The sequence below is a fragment of the Bos grunniens genome, chromosome 10, assembly GCF_055505025.1.
Source record: "Bos grunniens cultivar Pamir isolate PY7600 chromosome 10, Bosgru_T2T1.0, whole genome shotgun sequence".
In the NCBI taxonomy this organism is placed as follows: domain Eukaryota; kingdom Metazoa; phylum Chordata; class Mammalia; order Artiodactyla; family Bovidae; genus Bos; species Bos grunniens.
Genome location: NC_141174.1, coordinates 51,266,315 through 51,285,729, shown reverse-complemented (window position 1 = coordinate 51,285,729; position 19,415 = coordinate 51,266,315). Strand labels below are relative to the sequence as shown.

Genomic DNA, 19,415 nt, shown 5'->3' with positions numbered 1-19,415 from the left:
CGACTCTTTGCGACCCCATGAATCACAGCACTCCAGGCCTCCCTGTCCATCACCAACTCCCGGAGTTCACCGAGACTCACGTCCATCGAGTCAGTGATGCCATGCAGCCATCTCATCCTCTGTTGTCCCCTTCTCCTCCTGCCCTCAATCCCTCCCAGCATCAGAGTCTTTTCCAATGAGTCAACTCTTCGCATGAGGTAGCCAAAGTACTGGAGTTTCAGCTTTAGCATCATTCCTTCCAAAGAAATCCCAGGGCTCATCTCCTTTAGAATGGACTGGTTGGATCTCCTTGCAGTCCAAGGGACTCTCAAGAGTCTTCTCCAACACCACAGTTCAAAAGCATCAATTCTTCGGCGCTCAGCCTTCTTCACAGTCCAACTCTTACATCCATACATGACCACAGGAAAAACCATAGCCTTGACTAGACGAACCTTTGTTGGCAAAGTAATGTCTCTGTTTTTGAATATGCTATCTAGGTTGGTCATAACTTTCCTTCCAAGGAGTAAGCGTCTTTTAATTTCATGGCTGCAGTCACCATCTGCGGTGAATAACCCCAAAGAGATTGATATAAACTGTTAGCTTCAGTATATTTTAAAATCAATATATTTATATAATATACTTAGTGGATTTAATTCTATATCTAGTAATTCCTAAGTCCCTGTCCAGAGGATATAGAAATAATATTAGGACTGAAAAAGAAACATGTCTTTAATTTCCCTCCCTTGGTGGGCTGTACCTCTCACTGAGGTAAGGGGCTCAGTTTATTTTGAGGTGGTCACAACATCTGAATGGATTCTCCGTAGTTTCTCTACATAGACAATGTATATCTCACACACAGAAATGGAATAACATTTCCTTCACTCCAACCTAAACTCTGACTCAAGAAATCATCCTCTTTGATTCTTATCCATTTGCAAGTTCAGGCAGAGGGCTTGTTCTGGGGGTAGGCTGCTGCTATCCCCAGCTGACTTTCCTGTAGCAGCAACAACCACACATATTGAACACTTGTCAGATGCTATCATATGGATAATTACACGCACTTGATCCTCCTAAGAAACTGGTGAGATGGGTCCTACTCCAGTTAACTGGTGGGGAAACTGAGAAGTCAAGTAACAGTTTATGGTCACGTGGTTAATAAGTGGTAGGTCTCAGATTCAAATCCAAGCTTATTTGAACTCTAGGGCCTATGTTCTATGTTTTTACTTTTCTAGGTTTTCTTTATCAAGTTTATAAAGGTTTTCTCTGCCTTAGACAGCAGGTGAAAAAATTTCAGAAGTCGTCTTTGAACATATGGGCTTGATTCCTAGGGATGAAGGACACACGTGTGAAGAGTACAGATGACATTTAGTGTGTGTGTTAGGGGGATTAGAGTGACTGTCAGTGTAACCACACTGAAATGTGGACCTCTGGGTTATGGGAATAGCTATAAACAAAGCAGTGATAATGATGATGGTGATGATGACACTTTGCCATTTGACTCCACACACAACCTATTGATAAGCTTTGTTTTTGGAAGCCTCCCTCCTCTCATTGCCTCCAGGAAGAAAGTTGTGCTTTTCCTGAATCTCTAAGCCAAGGTGGGCTTGCAGTGGGGAGGGATTCTGACTGCTGGCTAAACTATGAGGGCCCTGTCTTCACCTGACTCTGCCCCTCAGGGGCTCATATGAACAAGAAAATGTCAATGCATCAAAGCACAGGTGACTTCCTGAAGACTTACACATGCATCACGTCTTTTGTTTTGCTTTTAAATCTAAGAGAGTCATAATTCTGGAGACTGGCAAGAGTACCGCTTACTAGGAAGCTGGAAACAGGGCTTAGAAGAGGGGGCCACACAGGGCAGGGGAAAAGGTCCTGGAGCCAGCCCTGTTTCTCTTTTCCAGAGGCTAGTTGGAGGATCACCACCACCCAGCCAGCCTGGAGGGAGCCAGTGTGAAAGGACCCGGGGACAAAAGAAATCACCTCCAATCAAAAATATCTCCCCTCAGATGAGTCTGCCAATGGGAGAGTTATTATTTAGCAAGCTCCTCTTCCAAAATAAAACTTGCTGTAGGTTTAAAGCATAAAAGATTTATGCTTTTAGTCTCTCAAAAGCACTCTGAGGCCAGAACTATTATTCACCTTGAGCTTCCCATACCAAAAGGCACTTAGTAGGTGTTCAAGATATGAAAGTTGGGGATATAAATAGCCAGAGGTCTTTATTGAGATAGCTCAGGCTACAAAGATCTACAGAGGGAAAGCTGTTTGGGGGTCAGAGAGGGTGTTCTGGGAGGGCGCTTTGCAAAGCATTGAGGAGAGTTTCTCTTTGCAGAGATGTGTGATCACTCGGCTCACCCCTACCTGAAAGACAAAAAAAACAGAGCAGCACTGCGGAAGAAACAGGAGTGTTACAGTTGGAGAGGGCCACGCTCATATCTTGGCCCTGTCAAAGTGGCTGTGATGATCAGATTATCCACATAAAGACCCGGATGGATGGAGCTGAAGCCCAGGAGGAGGCCTGAGATGAAAGCCTTACATGAGCAAGGTGATCAGGTTCAGGGTTCTGTCCTAGACCAGTCCCCTTCTCCCTGCCACCCGCAGACAACTCTATGATGGAGATAATCCTACTATTTTAGCTCTCATTAAGCAATCTTGCTTTTTTCTGGAGATTTTTATTGCCTATAAAATGCTGCATCAGAAACAGCTGCCCTGATCTAGGTACAAGTCAGCAGAGCAAATGCTGAGTGTGGGGTGGTGCATAATCAAGGCATTGCAAGTTCTGATTGGCCAGACTGGATTGCCAGACTCCTGGCAAGCTCACAAGGGAGCAGGGTAGGTGACTCCTGTGCAGAGAAGTAACGCTTTATGTTCCAAAACCAGAGGTCAGCTGACCTTCCCAGTCTGGACCACAAAGTGGGGTCCCATTTATGTTTATGCCTAATATACATTGGTTATTTTTGGAATTCCCAAAGAGGGCCTCACAAGTGTCCACAAATCAGTATGTTGGTTGCAGCCACTATGAGAGAATCACCACCGCACCCCCCCCCCCCCGCCCCCACCCATCTTCCTCTCCTATTCCCGGGCTGTTAAAGCCAATACTGAGTCTGCACTGATGTCATCACTGGGCCAGGGTGTTATCTGTGCCTGTTTCCCCCATTTCCCTGGGAGCCTGAATAGTGCTTAGTTCCAAACAGAGATGGGAAATAAGCTCCCTTTCCCCAGCTCAACACTGCCATCCCAGGTGGCTCAATGGCAAAGAATCTGCCTGCCAATGCAAAAGACATGGGTTCAATCCCTGGGTCAGGAAGATCCCCTGGAGAAGGAAACAGCAACCCACTCGATATTCTTGCCTGGAGAATTCCATGGACAGAGGAGCCTGGCGGGCTATAGTCCATTGAGTTGCAAAGAGTTGGACACGACCTGGTGACTAAACAACAGCAATAGCTGCCTTCTATTAGCCAGGCTCAGAAACTGTTCTCCTTGCATTTGGGGATCTCACAGTCTCTCTGAAACAATTTGGACAGCTCCTGAGCCTTGCTCAGAAACAGCCCTTCATGAAAACAGTCCGCTTACTCCTCTGAGTGCAGGAGTTAACCAACCCCAGGCTAAAGGCCAGATGGGAAGATCTCACACCATCTTTCACTCCCTCTTCTCCTTCCTGCTGGTCTCTGCCCCTTTTCCTCCCATGATAACTCCAAATATATCAGTGTATGCAAACAGACATTGACAGGGGTGGTGGTGAAGTGTCAGCTACATTGGTAAGGTCTGGGACCAATTTATCCTAAGTAAATATTTGATGATATTCAATTCAGGGAATATGTAGGTGAAATACGGCAAAACCACATCTCCACCTTTAAAAAGTAGCTGAGAATATGCCTACATTTATATTGCATGGTTTGTGGAAACCACACTTGTCTGAATGCAGTTGGGAGGGTGTGGGGAGAGGCAATGGAGCATTCTGCATGCTTGTTTGAAGGCAAGAAGGTATTCTGTCTCTGGTGTCAAGGCCTGCACTGTCATCTAGCCTTGGCCCATTCAGGGTGGCCCCTTGGTTATTTTTGCATCTTGGGTAGGCAGTAGAGTGTGGGGATCACAGCAAAGGCTCAGCATGAGTTTGAACAGAAACACTGCTCCTACCTAACAAACCACATACATGGGAATCTGTAACCTGGACTGCCTTAGGATCTGAGTGCCCCTATGATATGGAAAGGCTGCCAGCCAGCAAACGACTGTTCCGAGTACCCAGTCCCCAGAGGCTCTGAGGGGGTCTGGGCAGTCATTCTTCAGTGCTACAGTGGCAGTGCTTGTCACCAGTCCAGCCAGCTCACCTGCAGGATACTCCCCTGGACCGTCCTGCCCTGTACTGGACCTGTACAGCCCTGTCTAAACTGCCTTTCCCATGATAGATCATTGGAAGTGTGGTTTAGTAATTGGGACCTATGCTTTGCTGTCTCATGGACCTGGGCCAAATCTTTGATTTGCCTTTTTACCAGCTGTGGGATGTCTGGAAATTAATTTAACCCCTTGGGGGCTTCCCAGATGACACAGTGGTAAAGAATCTGCCTGCCATTGCAGGACACACAAGAGACACAGGTTCAATCCCTGGGTCAAGTAGATCCCCTGGAGTAGGAAATGGCAACCTGTTCCAGTATTCTTGTCTGGGGAATCCCATGAACAGAGGAGCCTGGTGGGCTATATATAGTCCATGGGGTCGCAAAGACATGACTGAGCACAAACCCAAAGCAAAAAACAAAAATCTTCAGGCCTCCAGTTTTCTCTGTAGAATGGACAGTAATACCTGCCTCAGAGTGCTGCTGTAGAAGACAGAGGAGGTGTTACAGAAGAGAGAGGAGATAAATTGTATACAGCACCCCATACAGTGCCCAGCACACCGGGGTCCCCATCTTCCCTTATCACCAACAGTCTTACCTTAGTGTTCTGAGTCCCCAAGACAAGGCTGCTAAAGATTCCACAATCTTTGGGAAGTGGATCATTTTCACACTTCCTTCCTAAGGTCCCAGGCTGCATTAAGTATCATTTCATTTTGCTTCTCAGAACCTCAAGAATTGCTTTTAATTAGTCTACCACTCAGGGCAGGTTGGACCAAGACCTCTTAATTAGCCCTGCACCTCCATGAAAGTACCAGCTACTTTGCAAATGGCCCAGGGCTCTCTGTGATTGCTCAGATAAAGGTCTGGGGAACTGCCTCTGTTGGAGTGATCTTCACGGGCCATTCACAGAATATCTGGGAAGTGGTTTTCAAGCGTAAGATGGAGCTTATAAAAGAATGTATTGACAGGCAAAGAATACGATTCAGTGGCCGGATTTAGGAATCAGTCAGTTCTGAGTTCCAGCCCTCATCTCTGTCTCTTGCTGCAGGTTGACAAAGCGGCAGGTCACTTAGCATTTATTTGCTGGCCGTTTAAAATTGGTCATTTATAAAAATAGAATCAAAGATATTCTTGCAGGACTGCTGAGGTCTAAAACAGTTAAGGTATGTAAAGCACCCAGAACAGTGATAGTACACTGGGATGGCTGGGTTAGTAGTGGTTGTCATTGTTTCTGGTACTTACCAGAGACACCTGCACTCACATAAATGGCCATTGCAACTGCCATTGAAAATCCAGTATTGATAGTGATGATTCCTCCAAAGTGTCCTCGACTGAGAACAGCTTGGGCAACAGAACCACATCCAAGGACCTGGAATGAGAGGAAACTCAACAAGTGAGTGAAGATGGCCACCATCAAAGACAATGGGAAGTCACAGTAACAAGAAGCATTTTTCAAGCACATTCACAAACCAGGCTGCCACAGGCCTCATATAAATCAGCTTATAATCTTCCAACTGTGCGCAGGTAGCAAAATGCTGGTCCCGAGGCTGCATCTGGATTATGGATGAGTTTTGTTAGGCCTTCATAGTGTTAAACTTTTTAATGAATCTATAAATTGGGTAATTTGGTAATCATTTCATTATACATAAATATCTAATCATTATAAAACTGAAACTATGGACTTCCCTGGTGGCTCAGATGGTAAAGCATCTGCCTACAATGCGGGATACCTGGGTTCAGTCCCTGGGTCAGGAAGATCTCCTGGAGAAGGAAATGGTAACCCACTCCAGTATTCTTGCCTGGAAAATCCCATGGACCAAGAAGCCTGGTAGGCTACAGGCCATGGGGTCGCAAAGAGTCGGACACGACTGAGCAACTTCACTTTTACTTTCTTTCACTTTTGTATGTCAATTATACTTCAAAAAGAAAGGGCGAGAGGAAGGGAGGGTAGAAGTTGTGGAAAGAAAGGAATGTTTGATGAGGGAGGTTTATTGGGAAAGATGAAACAGTTGCATAAATTTCAACAGGACAACACACAACCATTGGCCATCCTCATGCTGTGGTTTAAAGAGCCAGTGTGGTCCTGAAGGAATGTCTGGGGCTGTAGGATCATTAGATCATTGCTCCTAGATGTCAAATAGCCAAATTTTTTCTAGAATACAGATCCCAGTTTGGGTTTCTTAACTAAAGAATAGCACCAACTGGAGGGAGGACTCAGCATCAAGTAATGGATATGATTTGAGGGTATGTGAAGCAAGATGAGAAAACCAGACCACCTGACCTGCCTCTTGAAAAACTTATATGCAGGTCAGGAAGCAACAGTTAGAACTGGACATGGAACAACAGACTGGTTCCAAATAGGAAAAGGAGTACGTCAAGGCTGTATATTGTCACCCTGCTTATTTAACTTATATGCAGAGTATATCATGAGAAACGCTGGACTGGAAGAAACCCAAGCTGGAACCAAGATTGCTGGGAGAAATATCAGTAACCTCAGATATGCAGATGACACCACCCTTATGGCAGAAAGTAAAGAAGAACTAAAAAGCCTCTTGATGAAAGTGAAAGTGGAGAGTGAAAAAGTTGGCCTAAAGCTCAACATTCAGAAAATGAAGATCATGGCATCTGGTCCCATCACTTCATGGGAAATAGATGGGGAAACTGTGGAAACAGTGTCAGACTTTATTTTTGGGGGCTCTAAAATCACTGCAGATGGTGACTGCAGCCATGAAATTAAAAGATGCTTACTCCTTGGAAGGAAAGTTATGACCAACCTAGATAGCATATTCAAAAGCAGCAACATTACTTTGCCAACAAAGGTCTGTCTAGTCAAGGCTATGGTTTTTCCAGTGGTCATCTATGGATGTGAGAGTTGGACTGTGAAGAAAGCTGAGCGCCGAAGAATTGATGCTTTTGAAGTGTGGTGTTGGAGAAGACTCTTGAGAGTCCCTTGGACTGCAAGGAGATCCCACCAGTCCATTCTGAAGGAGATCAGCCCTGGGATTTCTTTGGAAGGAATGATGCTAAAGCTGAAACTGCAATACTTTGGCCACCTCATGCGAAGAGTTGACTCATTGGAAAAGACTGATGCTGGGAGGGATTGGGGGCAGGAGGAGAAGGGGACGACAGAGGATGAGATGACTGGATGGCATCACTGACTCGATGGACGTGAGTCTGAGTGGACTCCGGGAGTTGGTGATGGACAGGGAGGCCTGGCGTGCTGTGATTCATGGGGTCACAAAGAGTCAGACACGACTGAGCGACTGAACTGAAACTGAAGCAAGTTTTCAGAAACAAATGTATTCAAGGAACAAGAGACGAAGAATAGGAAGGCTTCTTATCAGGATGATAATAACCAACTTCGGTGTCTCTTCACAAAAGGATGAGAAGGGAACTCTGAACCTGAAATAAGAGAGGATGCACATCAACCATTTCCTGATAGTGATGAATTAATTCTAAATAGCTCCCTTGGGGCTCATTTGTGAAGTCCTTTAAAGAAATATGATTTACAAACAAGGGATGTTTAACACATATAGAATGGTTTTGTTTTACTCCTCCCTGAAGGCAGAGAAATTACCTAGATGATCTTTTAACATCCCCTCCAGTCCCTGATTCTAAGATATATCAACTTAACTCTAACTGGTGGACAGTAGGGAGAAGGAGGACCTGCCATCTGGAGGGATGCACCAGGGCTGCACATCACAGGCACGGGGCTGTCTCTGATGTTAATCACAGATCTGGCTCCAGACCCTGTACTGAGAGCCAAGTTAAGTTGTAGCAGGAACATGGTTCCCTTTCCCTATTTTAAGAAATGAAATATTCCCCTGAGTCCATCTCACAGCCTACCAATTCCACCTAGACTTGACATTCGTTTTTCTAGAATCCTTATCTGTTATAATAAACGTCAGAATTAAAACCACACTGCTGTCTTTCTTTTTAATTTAAGATCAATTAAATGCCCTAAGTACAACTTCCAAGCTAACTGTCATTTAGGCAGCCTTTCCTGAAAAGAGGCAAAAAACAAAACAAAACATTCCTGATAGCTTAGAAGACCTGATTTAGACAACCCGGGTAAGGAGAGACACACTCAAACACGGGCCAGTCCTGAGCTATTAACACTTTCCAAATAAACTTCTTCCTTCTTTTATAGTGTGATATTCATAGACTTGTGATATTCTACAGGGGGTGTAAAAGCTTTAAAAGGTCTGAGTGGACCTGGAGAGGCTTCTGTTCTGTCAAACTTCATTGTGATTAATACCGTCCTCTTCCACCCTAGATGCTGAAATTGCTTTTTTGTTCTTTTCTAGGGAGGATAACTGATGGCATCACCGACTCAATGGACATGAGTTTGAGCAAGCTCCAGGAGTGTGTGATAGACAGGGAAGCCTGGCGTGCTGCAGTCCATGGGGGTCACAAAGAGTCAGACACTACTGAGCACTGAACAAAACTGAACTGATGCTGTGCACTGCAGGAAATGAGCAGGAGGAGAAATAAACAAGGTAAGCACTTCAGTTTGCCTAGTCTGAAATTACTATTCAGAAGATTTCAGCCCATGTTGACATCATTTCTTCCTAATTTTTAAATACTCTTACTATAGCCTGAAAATTAATAAGGCAGACCAGTAATTGCCTGCTAGGATCTTTTCTTGCCTGCTTCCTCTCTCCTGCATTCACAGCACCAGGGAAGTAGACCTTGGATATCCTGATGTTATCATACTCTGATCACTAGGGAATTGGTCACTCACCCTTGTTTCCTTCTTCTGTGTGCCCACTGTAATTTTCTTCTTTAAAAAAATGAGAGCACTGTCATTTATAGTATTACTGATAGAACTTCCAACATGATTCCATGCTCTAACCATTAAGAACTGCCGTATTGTTCCCCTTCTTAGACGCAGAAAGAGACATGCTGTCTCGATTTCTTTGGTCTTCGCTATCAAGAAATCTTTTTTGGACTCATCACTCTTTCGTAGTCTTCTCACTAAACCTAATCTTTTCTCTCTGTAATTCATTTGTACTGTCCCTACTGAACAATTTGTGTTTAGCTGTTTTCCAAGTGCCTGATCCTGATTTCCTTATCTAGAAAACAATCTCTTAGATTCCTTTGCATACCAACAGGCGATAGTATGCTCAGTTCAGTTCAGTCGCTCAGTTGTGTCCAACTCTTTGTGACCCCATGAATCGCAGCATGCCAGGCCTCCCTGTCCATCACCAACTCCCGGAATTTACTCAAACTCACGTCCATCGAGTCCGTGATGCCATCCAGCCATCTCATCCTCTGTCTTCCCCTTCTCCTCCTCTGTCTTCCCCTTCTCCTCCTGCCCCCAATCCCTCCCAGCATCAGCATCTTTTCCAATGAGTCAACTCTTTGCATGAGGTGGCCAAAGTACTGGAGTTTTAGATTCAGCATCCGTCCTTCTAATGAACACCCAGGACTGATCTCCTTTAGAATGGACTGGTTGGATCTCCTTGCAGTCCAAGGGACTCTCAAGAGTCTTCTCCAACACCACAGTTCAAAAGCATCAATTCTTCAGTGCTCAGCCTTCTTCACAGTCCAACTCTCACATTCATACATGACCACTGGAAAAACCATAGCGTTGACTAGATGGACCTTTGTTGGAAAGTAATGTCTCTGGTTTTTAGTATGCTATCTAGGTTGGTCATAACTTTCCTTCCAAGGAGTAAGCATCCTTTAATTTCATGGGTGTGGATGAAGCCTGCAAATCACTGCACCATCTGTAGTGGTTTTGGAGCCCAAAAAAATAAAGTCTGACACTGTTTCTACTGTTTCCCCATCTATTTCCCGTGAAGTGATGGGACCAGATGCCATAATCTTAGTTTTCTGAATGTTGAGCTTTAGGCCAACTTTTTCACTCTCCTCTTTCACTTTCATCAGGAGGCTCTTTAGTTCCTCTTCACTTTCTGCCATAAGGGTGGTGTCATCTGCATATCTGAGGTTATTGATATCTCTCCCAGATATCTTGATTCCAGCTTGTGCTTCTTCCAGCTCAGTGTTTCTCATGATGTACTCTGCATAGAAGTTAAATAAGCAGGGTGACGATATACAGCCTTGAGGTACTCCTTTTCCTATTTGGAACCAGTCTGTTGGTCCATGTCCAGTTCTAACTGTTGCTTCCTGACCTGCATACAGGTTTCTCAAGAGGCAGGTCAGGTGGTCTGGTATTCCCATCTTGTTAAGAATTTTCCACAGTTGATTGTGACCCACACAGTCAAAGGCTTTGGCATAGTCAATAAAGCAGAAATAGATGTTTTTCTGGAACTCTCTTGCTTTTTCCATGATCCAGCGGATGTTGGCAATTTGGTCTCTGGTTCCTCTGCCTTTTCTAAAACCAGCTTGAACATCTGGAAGTTTATGGTTCACGTATTGCTGAAGCCTGGCTTGGAGAATTTTGAGCATTACTTTACTAGCGTGTGAGATGAGTGCAATTGTGTGGTAGTTTGAGCATTCTTTGGCATTGCCTTTCTTTGGGATTGGAATGAAAACTGACCTTTTCTAGTCCTGTGGCCACTGCTGAGTTTTCCAAATTTGCTGGCATATTGAGTGCAGCACTTTCACAGCATCATCTTTCAGGATTTGAAATAGCTCAACTGGAATTCCATCACCTCCACTAGCTTTGTTTGTAGTGATGCTTTCTAAGGCCCGCTTGACTTCACATTCCAGGATGTCTGGCTCTAGTTGAGTGATCACACCATCGTGATTATCTGGGTCATGAAGCTCTTTTTTGTATAGTTCTTCTGTGTATTCTTTCCACCTCTTCTTAATATCTTCTGCTTCTGTTAGGTCCATACCATTTCTGACCCTTATCGAGCCCATCTTTGCATGAAATGTTCCCTTGGTATCTCTAATTTTCTTGAAGAGATATCTAGTCTTTCCCATTCTGTTGTTTTCCTCTATTTCTTTGCATTGATTGCTGAGGAAGGCTTTCTTATCTCTTCTTGCTATTTTTTGGAACTCTGCATTCAGATGCTTATATCTTTCCTTTTCTCCTTTGCTTTTCACTTCTCTTCTTTTCACAGCTATTTGTAAGGCCTCCTCAGGCAGCCATTTTGCTTTTTTGCATTTCTTTTCCATGGGGATGGTCTTGATCCCTGTCTCCTGTACAATGTCACGAACCTCCGTCCATAGTTCATCAGGCACTCTATGTATCAGATCTAGGCCCTTAAATCTATTTCTCACTTCCACTGTATAATCATAAGTGATTTGATTTAGGTTATACCTGAATGGTCTAGTGGTTTTCCCTACTTTCTTCAATTTAAGTCTGAATTTGGCAATAAGGAGTTCATGATCTGAGCCACAGTCAGCTCCCGGTCTTGTTTTTGCTGACTGTATACAGCTCTCCATCTTTGGCTGCAAAGAATATAATCAATCTGATTTTGGTGTTGACCATCTGGTGATGTCCATGTGTAGAGTCTTCTCTTGTGTTGTTGGAAGAGGGTGTTTGCTATGACCAGTGCGTTCTCTTGGCCAAACTCTATTAGCCTTTGCCCTGCTTCATTCTGTACTCCAAGGCCAAATTTGTCTGTTACCCCAGGTGTTTCTTGACTTCCTACTTTTGCATTCCAGTCCCCTATAATGAAAAGGACATCTTTTGGGGGTGTTAGTTCTAAAAGGTCTTGTAGGTCTTCATAGAACAGTTTAACTTCAGCTTCTTCAGCATCACTGGCTGGGGCATAGGCTTGGATTACTGTGATATTGAATTGTTTGCCTTGGAGATGAACAGGGATCATTCTGTCGTTTTTGAGATTGCATCCAAGTACTGCATTTTGGACTCTCTTGTTGACTGTGATGGCTACTCCATTTCTTCTGAGGGATTCCTACCCACAGTAGTAGATATAATGGTATTCTGAGTTAAATTCACCCATTCCAGTCCATTTTAGTTTGCTGATTCCTAGAATGTCGATGTTCACTCTTGTCATCTCCTGTTTGACCACTTCCAATTTGCCTTGATTCATGGACCTCACATTCCAGGTTCCTATGCAAAATTGCTCTTTACAGCATCGGACCTTGTTTCTATCACCAGTCACATCCACAACTGGGTATTGTTTTTGCTTTGGCTCCATCCCTTCATTCTTTCTGGAGTTATTTCTCCACTGATCTCCAGTAGTGTATTGGGCACTTACCGACCTGGGGAGTTCCTCTTTCAGTATCCTATCATTTTGCCTTTTCATACTGTTCATGGGGTTCTCAAGGCAAGAATACTGAAGTGGTTTGCCATTCCCTTCTCCAGTGGACCACATTCTGTCAGTATGCTAATCTGTTCTGTGTCCTTGGGTGGTGTGTTTCCCAAGTCTACCACCACTCCTTCTGTGCCTGCCATCCACAGACCTCCACTGTCTCTTCTATCTTCATGCCAGGATCCAGCACCTACTTTCTCCAGAAGACTTAGAAAATCACAAAACCACGTAGGGGAGGGAGAGTATTACAAAGCCATGGATCTAGTCTTCACTGTGCTGCCCAAAATCCTCTTTCATATTCTCCCAATTCTTTCACCAAACCTTCTCTTCTCTCATTAGCCCAAGGTACCCAATTCCCTTTCTGAAAATAATACCTCCTTTTATTTGACTCAGAACCTGTTAAGTGGTCTTGAAGATCAATGGAAATTCAGAACATCACATAAACATTGCATTCCAGTTATTCAGTGATATGTAACTATTCCCAAACTTAGTGGTTTAAAATGGCAATGTTTATTTTGCTTGTGAATCTGTCATTTGGGCAAAGTTTGGTAGAGCATCTTATTTCTGCTCCAGTTGGTATCAGATGTGATGATTCAAAACTTGAAGGACTGGAATTATCTGAAAGCTCACTTAGTCACATGCCTAGAGGTTGATGTCAGCAGGCAACTGATGCCTCACCTGGGATGGTGGCCAGTACACTTACACGCGGCCTCTGTGTGGCCTAGCCAGGTTCCAGGGGGTGAGCACGGTATAGCCTCCAGAGCCTGCATTCTTAATCCCTGCATTATGCTACCTCTCAGCCATGATTGTGTTGCTTCTGAATTCGATAGCACACAAACTACAACATCTTAAATAACCATTGACCTGGCCCATGTTGGTTGCCTTTAGCAACAGGGAGCTTATTACCACATCGGGTAGCTTGTTCTATGTATTTTTGGTGTTCCAGTGGTTGGGGAGCCCTTCCTTCCATGAAGTTGTAGTTTTTTATCTGGTAACTTCTGTTCATTAGCTCCTGGCTTAGTCTTGGGACCTCAGAGAAGAAGCATCTTTTACACACCAGGCATTCCACTAAGTGGAGGGAACAAAAAGTCCTCCATGAATTTTTTTCTGCTGAATGTTTTTCCCTTCATCTTGGATCCTTAGGGCTCCTCAGATCCCAATGAGTCTCACCTGGGATAAGCTCAAGGTTGTTAGCACCTCTCTTAAAACACAGAGCCCACGAATGGGCACAATTCTCCCTTATTTTTTTGAAGCCTTTAAAAATGTTTTTTATTTAAGACTGAAATCATGTACACATTCTCTTAGAGAATTCTCTAATTCTCTAAATTCTCTCTTAGAAAGAATATGAGGAATATTTAAAAATATAAAGAAAAAAATCACAGTGCCTTTATCTATGAACAGACATTATAAAACCTTGGCTTATTTCTCCCCAGTAATTTAAAAAATATTTATTTATTTAAGTATAATTGACCTACAACACTGTCAACAACAACAACTGACCTACAATGTCAGTTCCAGGTATACAACACAACGATTCATTGTTTTCATACATTACAATGATCTCTGCAAGTCTGATTGCCATCTGTCACTATACAAATTTATTATAATATTACTGACTATGTAATGTGAACTTTGTACCTCTTTAATTTCCCTCACCTATTTCACTCATCCCTCCACTGCCCTCCCCTTTGGCAACCACTTGTTTGCTCTCTATATCCTTGAGTCTGTTTCTATTTGTTATGTTTGTTCATTTATTTTTATTTTATATTCTCTGTTTAACTTATTTTACCTAGCATAATACTCTTGTTGCTGCTGCTGCTAAGCCGCTTCAGTTGCGTCCAACTCTGTGCGACCCCATAGACAGCAGCCCATCAGGCTCCCCCGTCCCTGGGATTCTCCAGGCAAGAACACTGGAGTGGGTTGCCATTTCCTTCTCCAATGTATGAAAGTGAAACGTGAAAGTGAAGTCACTCAGTCGTGTCTGACTCTTAGCGACCCCATGGACTGCAGCCTACCAGGCTCCTCTGTAGTGAACATAGGGGTGCATATAACTTTTCAAATTAGTGTTTATTTTCTTTGGATAAATACCCAGGAATGGAATTGCTGGATCATGTGGTAGTTCTATTTTTAATTTTTTGGGAAACCCCCATCCTGTTTTGTGGCTGTACCAATTTGCATTCCCATGAATAGTGCCTGAAGGTTCCCTTTTCTCCATATCCTTGCCAACACTTGTTATTTGCTGTCTTTTTGATGATAGCCTCTCCCAGGTGTGAGGTGACACCTCACTGTGGTGTTTTTTTTTTTTTGGTTATGCCATCATAGTTTTCTTTTTTTTTTTTAATTGAATTGAATTTTTTAACTTTACAATATTGTATTGGTTTTGCCAAATATCAACATGAATCCACCACAGGTATACACGTGTTCCCCATCCTGAACCCTTCTCCCTCCTCCCTCCCTGTACCATCCCTCTGGGTCATCTCACTGTGGTTTTGACTTTCATCTCCCTGATGATTAGTGATGTTGAATATCTTTTCATGTGTCTGCTGACCATGTCTTCTTTGGAAAAATGTCTCTTCAGGTCCTATACACATTTTAAAATTTTGATTTATTTTTTATTGAAGGATAATTGCTTTACAGAATTTTGTTGTTTTCTGTCAAACCTCAATGCACATTTGTTTTTTGATGTTGAGTTGTATGAGTTCTTTGCCTATTTGGGATATTAACCCCCTATCAGATATAGGGTTTGCAAATATTTTCTATTTTGTAGGCAATCCTCCCTTGTTTGTACATCATAGCATATTATGCCATCATATTATGCCATGGTAATTAATTACATGCCTTCTGTTCATTGCTTCTGTTGCCATCTAGTGGGTCACTTAACCACAGGATGTAATTCAGCTATTCACATATTAATGCCTGGTTTTCCCAATTTTATAAGACTCAGGATCATGTAATGAACTTCTTTGACTTTGCAATAGCATCTAGTATATTGAAGGTAATTAAATACCCAGATCCTAGGTGTTATTTCCAATTATGACACTTGGTGTCTGTGTAAATGCACATGTTACTTCTCAGTCTCAGCTTGCTGATCTATTAAAAAATAATACCTGTTTGCCTTGTTTCATAAGAATTTTCAGCAAAGGTTCAAATGGGGCAACCTTAATGAAGGCACTATTTAAACAAAAAGGACAATAATAGGTGAAGGATATTATTGCCTTTAGTATAGACTCAAAAGCAAAACCCCAATTCAAGGTGAATACATTCAGGCAAAGGGACTCATGGACTTAACCCCTAACTCACTGCCTGGCAATAAAAACGGGAGAGAAAAAACATCTATGACCGAAATTATAAATAGCTGTTATTTCATTCCAAACATGAGATTAAAATTTGTGGAAAGAAGAGAAGTGGGAAAATGACAAGAACTTGAAGGTGTTCTGCGTATTTGTGATTACTTTCCAAAGTGAGGTCATTTCATAGCTGGCAAGATTTTAGTGCTTTTGGTAGTAATGCAAGACTAGAAAAGAGGAGGGGGGTAAATACCATAGCTATCAGGATCTGTGCATGCAGGAGTGGGAGAAAGCATTTCATTGGAAAAGGAAGAAAGACATTTGAAAGGCAGAATTGCTACAAAAGATTGACTGGTGAGTGAGGTACCCTCAGTCATTCTCAGTCACCAAAGCCACATGTTCTGGAAATTTTTTTGGTACTCTTTCCTCGTCTCTCTCTTCACCCATGGTCAATTATTTCCATATCTCTTCTGTGGGCTTCTGTGGGGCCTTCTGTGTGTTCTGGCCTGTGTCCCCAGTTCCAGTATCTCCCCACTCAGCTGTCATGCTAGATGAAGTCCAACTTGCACACTGTCCCACACCCACTGCTCAGGAAGTACCAGCACCAGCCCCTCAGCCTGGCTCTCAGGGCTCTCCGGTGCCATGCCTCATGATTCTCAGCCCAGTGTTCTCCCAAGAATAAATCTCCCCATCAGTCAGGCTGGCAACCCATTCACTTTGAGTCCTTCGAACTTGACGCTCATTTCCACCTTTGCACACCTGCTCACGCCATCCCTTCCAGCCCAATATCTTTTCTGCATTTTCCCCAGCCCATATCAGTCTATTCTTCACACTGAGCTAAAATGCTACCTTTTCTGTAGGGCTTTTCTCGGGCAACTGAAGCCCCCAAAGACCTCTCCTGCTTATTTCATCATGTCTTTACAGTGTCATTTTATGTTATCCCCACCTTGCCTTATGGCACTCCACCAAGACCATAATGCCCACCAGGTCACTTGTGCTTCTTTATATTCTGTGCTCAAACAGTATTTATGAAAGATATTAAAATATCTAAGCAGAAATGGGAAAAAATATCTTTTCTTTCTTTTTTAACGTAGGGTTGGGTCTTGGTTGCAGCGCGTGGGGTCTTCATTTTGTCATGTAAGATCTTCTGCTGCGGCACAAGGACTCTGGTCGCAGTGCGTGGGCACTGCAGCGTGCAGGCTCTGGTCACAGCGCGTGGGCACTGCAGTGTGCAGCCTCGGCAGGTGCAGGTACACGAGCTTAGTCACTCTGCAGCACGTGGGGTCTTAGTTCCCTGACCAGGGATCAAACCCGAGTCCCCTGCATCGCAAGGTATATTCTTAACTACTGGACCACCGGAGAAGCTCCAAAATGCCTTTTCAAGAGAAAAAGTTAGTTTGGGGGCACGATGTAAAAAGTGGGAGGTGTAATTTCTGAGACATACCTCTTGAGACTGTTGGAAAGTTCCCAGCTGAGCCATGAATCCTGTGACAGGCCGACTACTGGACACAGTGTGAAACCTCCCATGATTAAGTGATTACCAGAAACTGAAACGCTGGAGGTGAGGACAAAGACTCATGAGTCCACAGATTTTGTTTCATATGACCCTTCTCAAATCTCCTTTGTATCTACTGTTTCCTTCAAAGTGCTAACCAAGATATTCCTAGCACAGAAGACACAGTGCCTAAAAGACACCCAAAAGATTTGCTTGATATATAAAAGCTGAGCCCTTTTAGAAAAACGGTTCGTGAAGGTTGATGGTTCCTTGGTAAAATGTTGGCAAATGCTTGTACTCTGGGGCCAGGGATTACTGGGGAATTTTGTAGTTGTCACAAGTGATCTGTGATTTCCTGTGCACATCAACATTGTCCAAAGAAGGAAAAAATTAACATGTCTTGTATCTTCAAGGTGTTTTGCCTATTTGTGATTACTCTCCAAAGATGGGTCATTTCACAGTTGGCAAAGCTTTAGTGTTTGGATGTCTGGTGGTTAGGACTTGGTGCTTTCTCTGCTGGGGCTCAGGTTTAATCCCTGGTCAGGGAACTAAGATCCTGCAAGCTGCATGACATGGCCAAAAGAACAAAAACAAAAAAAAACAACAAAGAAAAAAAAGAAGAAGAAAAGAGAAGGGGTGAATACTATTGTCATCAGGGTCTTTGCAGGGCAGGAGTAGAAGAAAGGATTTCAGTGGAAAAGGAAGAAAGACACTTGAAAGGCAGAATTCCTACAAAAGATAGATTGGTGAGTGAAGTAACCCCAGTCATTCCCAGTCACCCAGGTCATACCTTCTAGAATCTTGTGTTTCAGTATTTTCAGAATTAATGGATACTAAAAAACAGTTTCTAGCCTATAGAGTTCCTGAAAATATTCAAAGTTGAAAGAAACTCCTTGGGAAACATTGTCATGGAATTTGTAGTAAAGGCTGAATGAGACATTGACTATCATTGCTCATCTGGTTAGGGTTTGTGAGTAAAAGAATACAAATACTAGCTACCATCTATTTGATGTTGCTTTGTGCCAATTCTATGCTAAGTGCTGTAATACAGGTACAGTATTATTTCATCATCATCCCATTAACTTAGGATCCCTCTGAAAGGGAAGTATTATTATCTCCATTTTATTGATGAGGAAATTGAGATTGGGAAAGGCCAAGCAATTTTCCCAATGTTACATCATAGAAGGAAGGGAGACAGAAGCAGGGTTTGATGGCAGGCCTGTCTTAGTCACAGGGCTGTGCTCCTAACCATTACATACTGGACAGAGCAAAAGTCATCAAAAGCAAGCAAGGTCCCCAAGAATTCACAGAAAGCTTCAGGGAGGACACTGGGTTTTCCACAGGAGGTAAGATGGGGATACCAGTTCTTCTATCTGCATACTGAGAATAAAGACTGTCTGGGAATGTGGAAGGGTTTGGAGGCAGCAGTCATCTATTACCAAACTACCCAGTATTAAAGGCCTCCCTGTAGACCAGATACAGTCTGAGGAGAAAGTACTGAGGTTGAAGCTCATTTGGAAGCCTCCTCATAGATTCTTCTCTTTGTGACAGGACAGGTGGCTTTTCTGGTGACAACATATGTGGTCACTGTGGTTCAGAAAAACACCAACACTTGTACTTTATTGCTGAAGCTTCCCATGACCTAGAGAAAAATCCTATTCAGCCCCATTTTCCTTCCTTTCTCAGAGATCAATGAGACATGTTGGTGATTAAGTGCAACTTTTTCAGTTCGTGCACAACCTATTTTTTTGATTCCTGCGTGCTTGATTTTTAACTCCCCTTGCAGAGAGAGCTTCCACTAGATGACCAAATGCTCACCAGGGGAAATTAGACCTGAAGGCAGAGTGAAACCTTTCCTCCTCTTGTTTTCTTTTGCTTGTTTCTTTCCTCACAGCGTCTCCCTGTCTTGTAGTCATCAGCTAAAGACACACTCCTCCCCCTGATGCTGACCAAGCCTGTCCACTCCTGGCTGAGAGAACGGTGGAGTGAGCCTTTTCCACACTTACAAGCCACACTCATGAGCCACGTGGATTTCTTGTGGAGCTGGCCAACATTTAGGGCACTTATTTAGCATTCAAACCTATCGCAACGACTAGACTCAAGAAGTCAAACAATTCCACCTCTCTGTCCAGGC

At 43.3% G+C, this 19,415-nt stretch overlaps 1 protein-coding gene and 1 long non-coding RNA gene across 4 annotated transcripts in view; one reads left to right on the top strand and one right to left on the bottom strand.

The window, feature by feature from the left end:
• AQP9 (aquaporin 9) overlaps positions 1-19,415 on the bottom strand; it is a 48,875-nt gene that overhangs the window by 12,284 nt on the left and 17,176 nt on the right. For 2 of the 3 annotated variants that reach the window (XM_086321195.1, XM_086321196.1), the window contains one exon: positions 5,550-5,676. In XM_086321195.1, coding sequence (XP_086177321.1) covers positions 5,550-5,676 — 127 coding nt within the window. Of the gene's footprint in view, positions 1-5,549; positions 5,677-17,230; positions 17,342-19,415 lie in introns of all 3 variants that reach the window. The other variant, XM_086321197.1, reaches the window with a different exon arrangement.
• On the top strand, positions 1,775-8,805 carry LOC147364516 (uncharacterized). The gene is made up of 2 exons (XR_015134613.1): positions 1,775-2,521; positions 8,615-8,805. It is a non-coding gene; the product is annotated as an uncharacterized LOC147364516 (long non-coding RNA).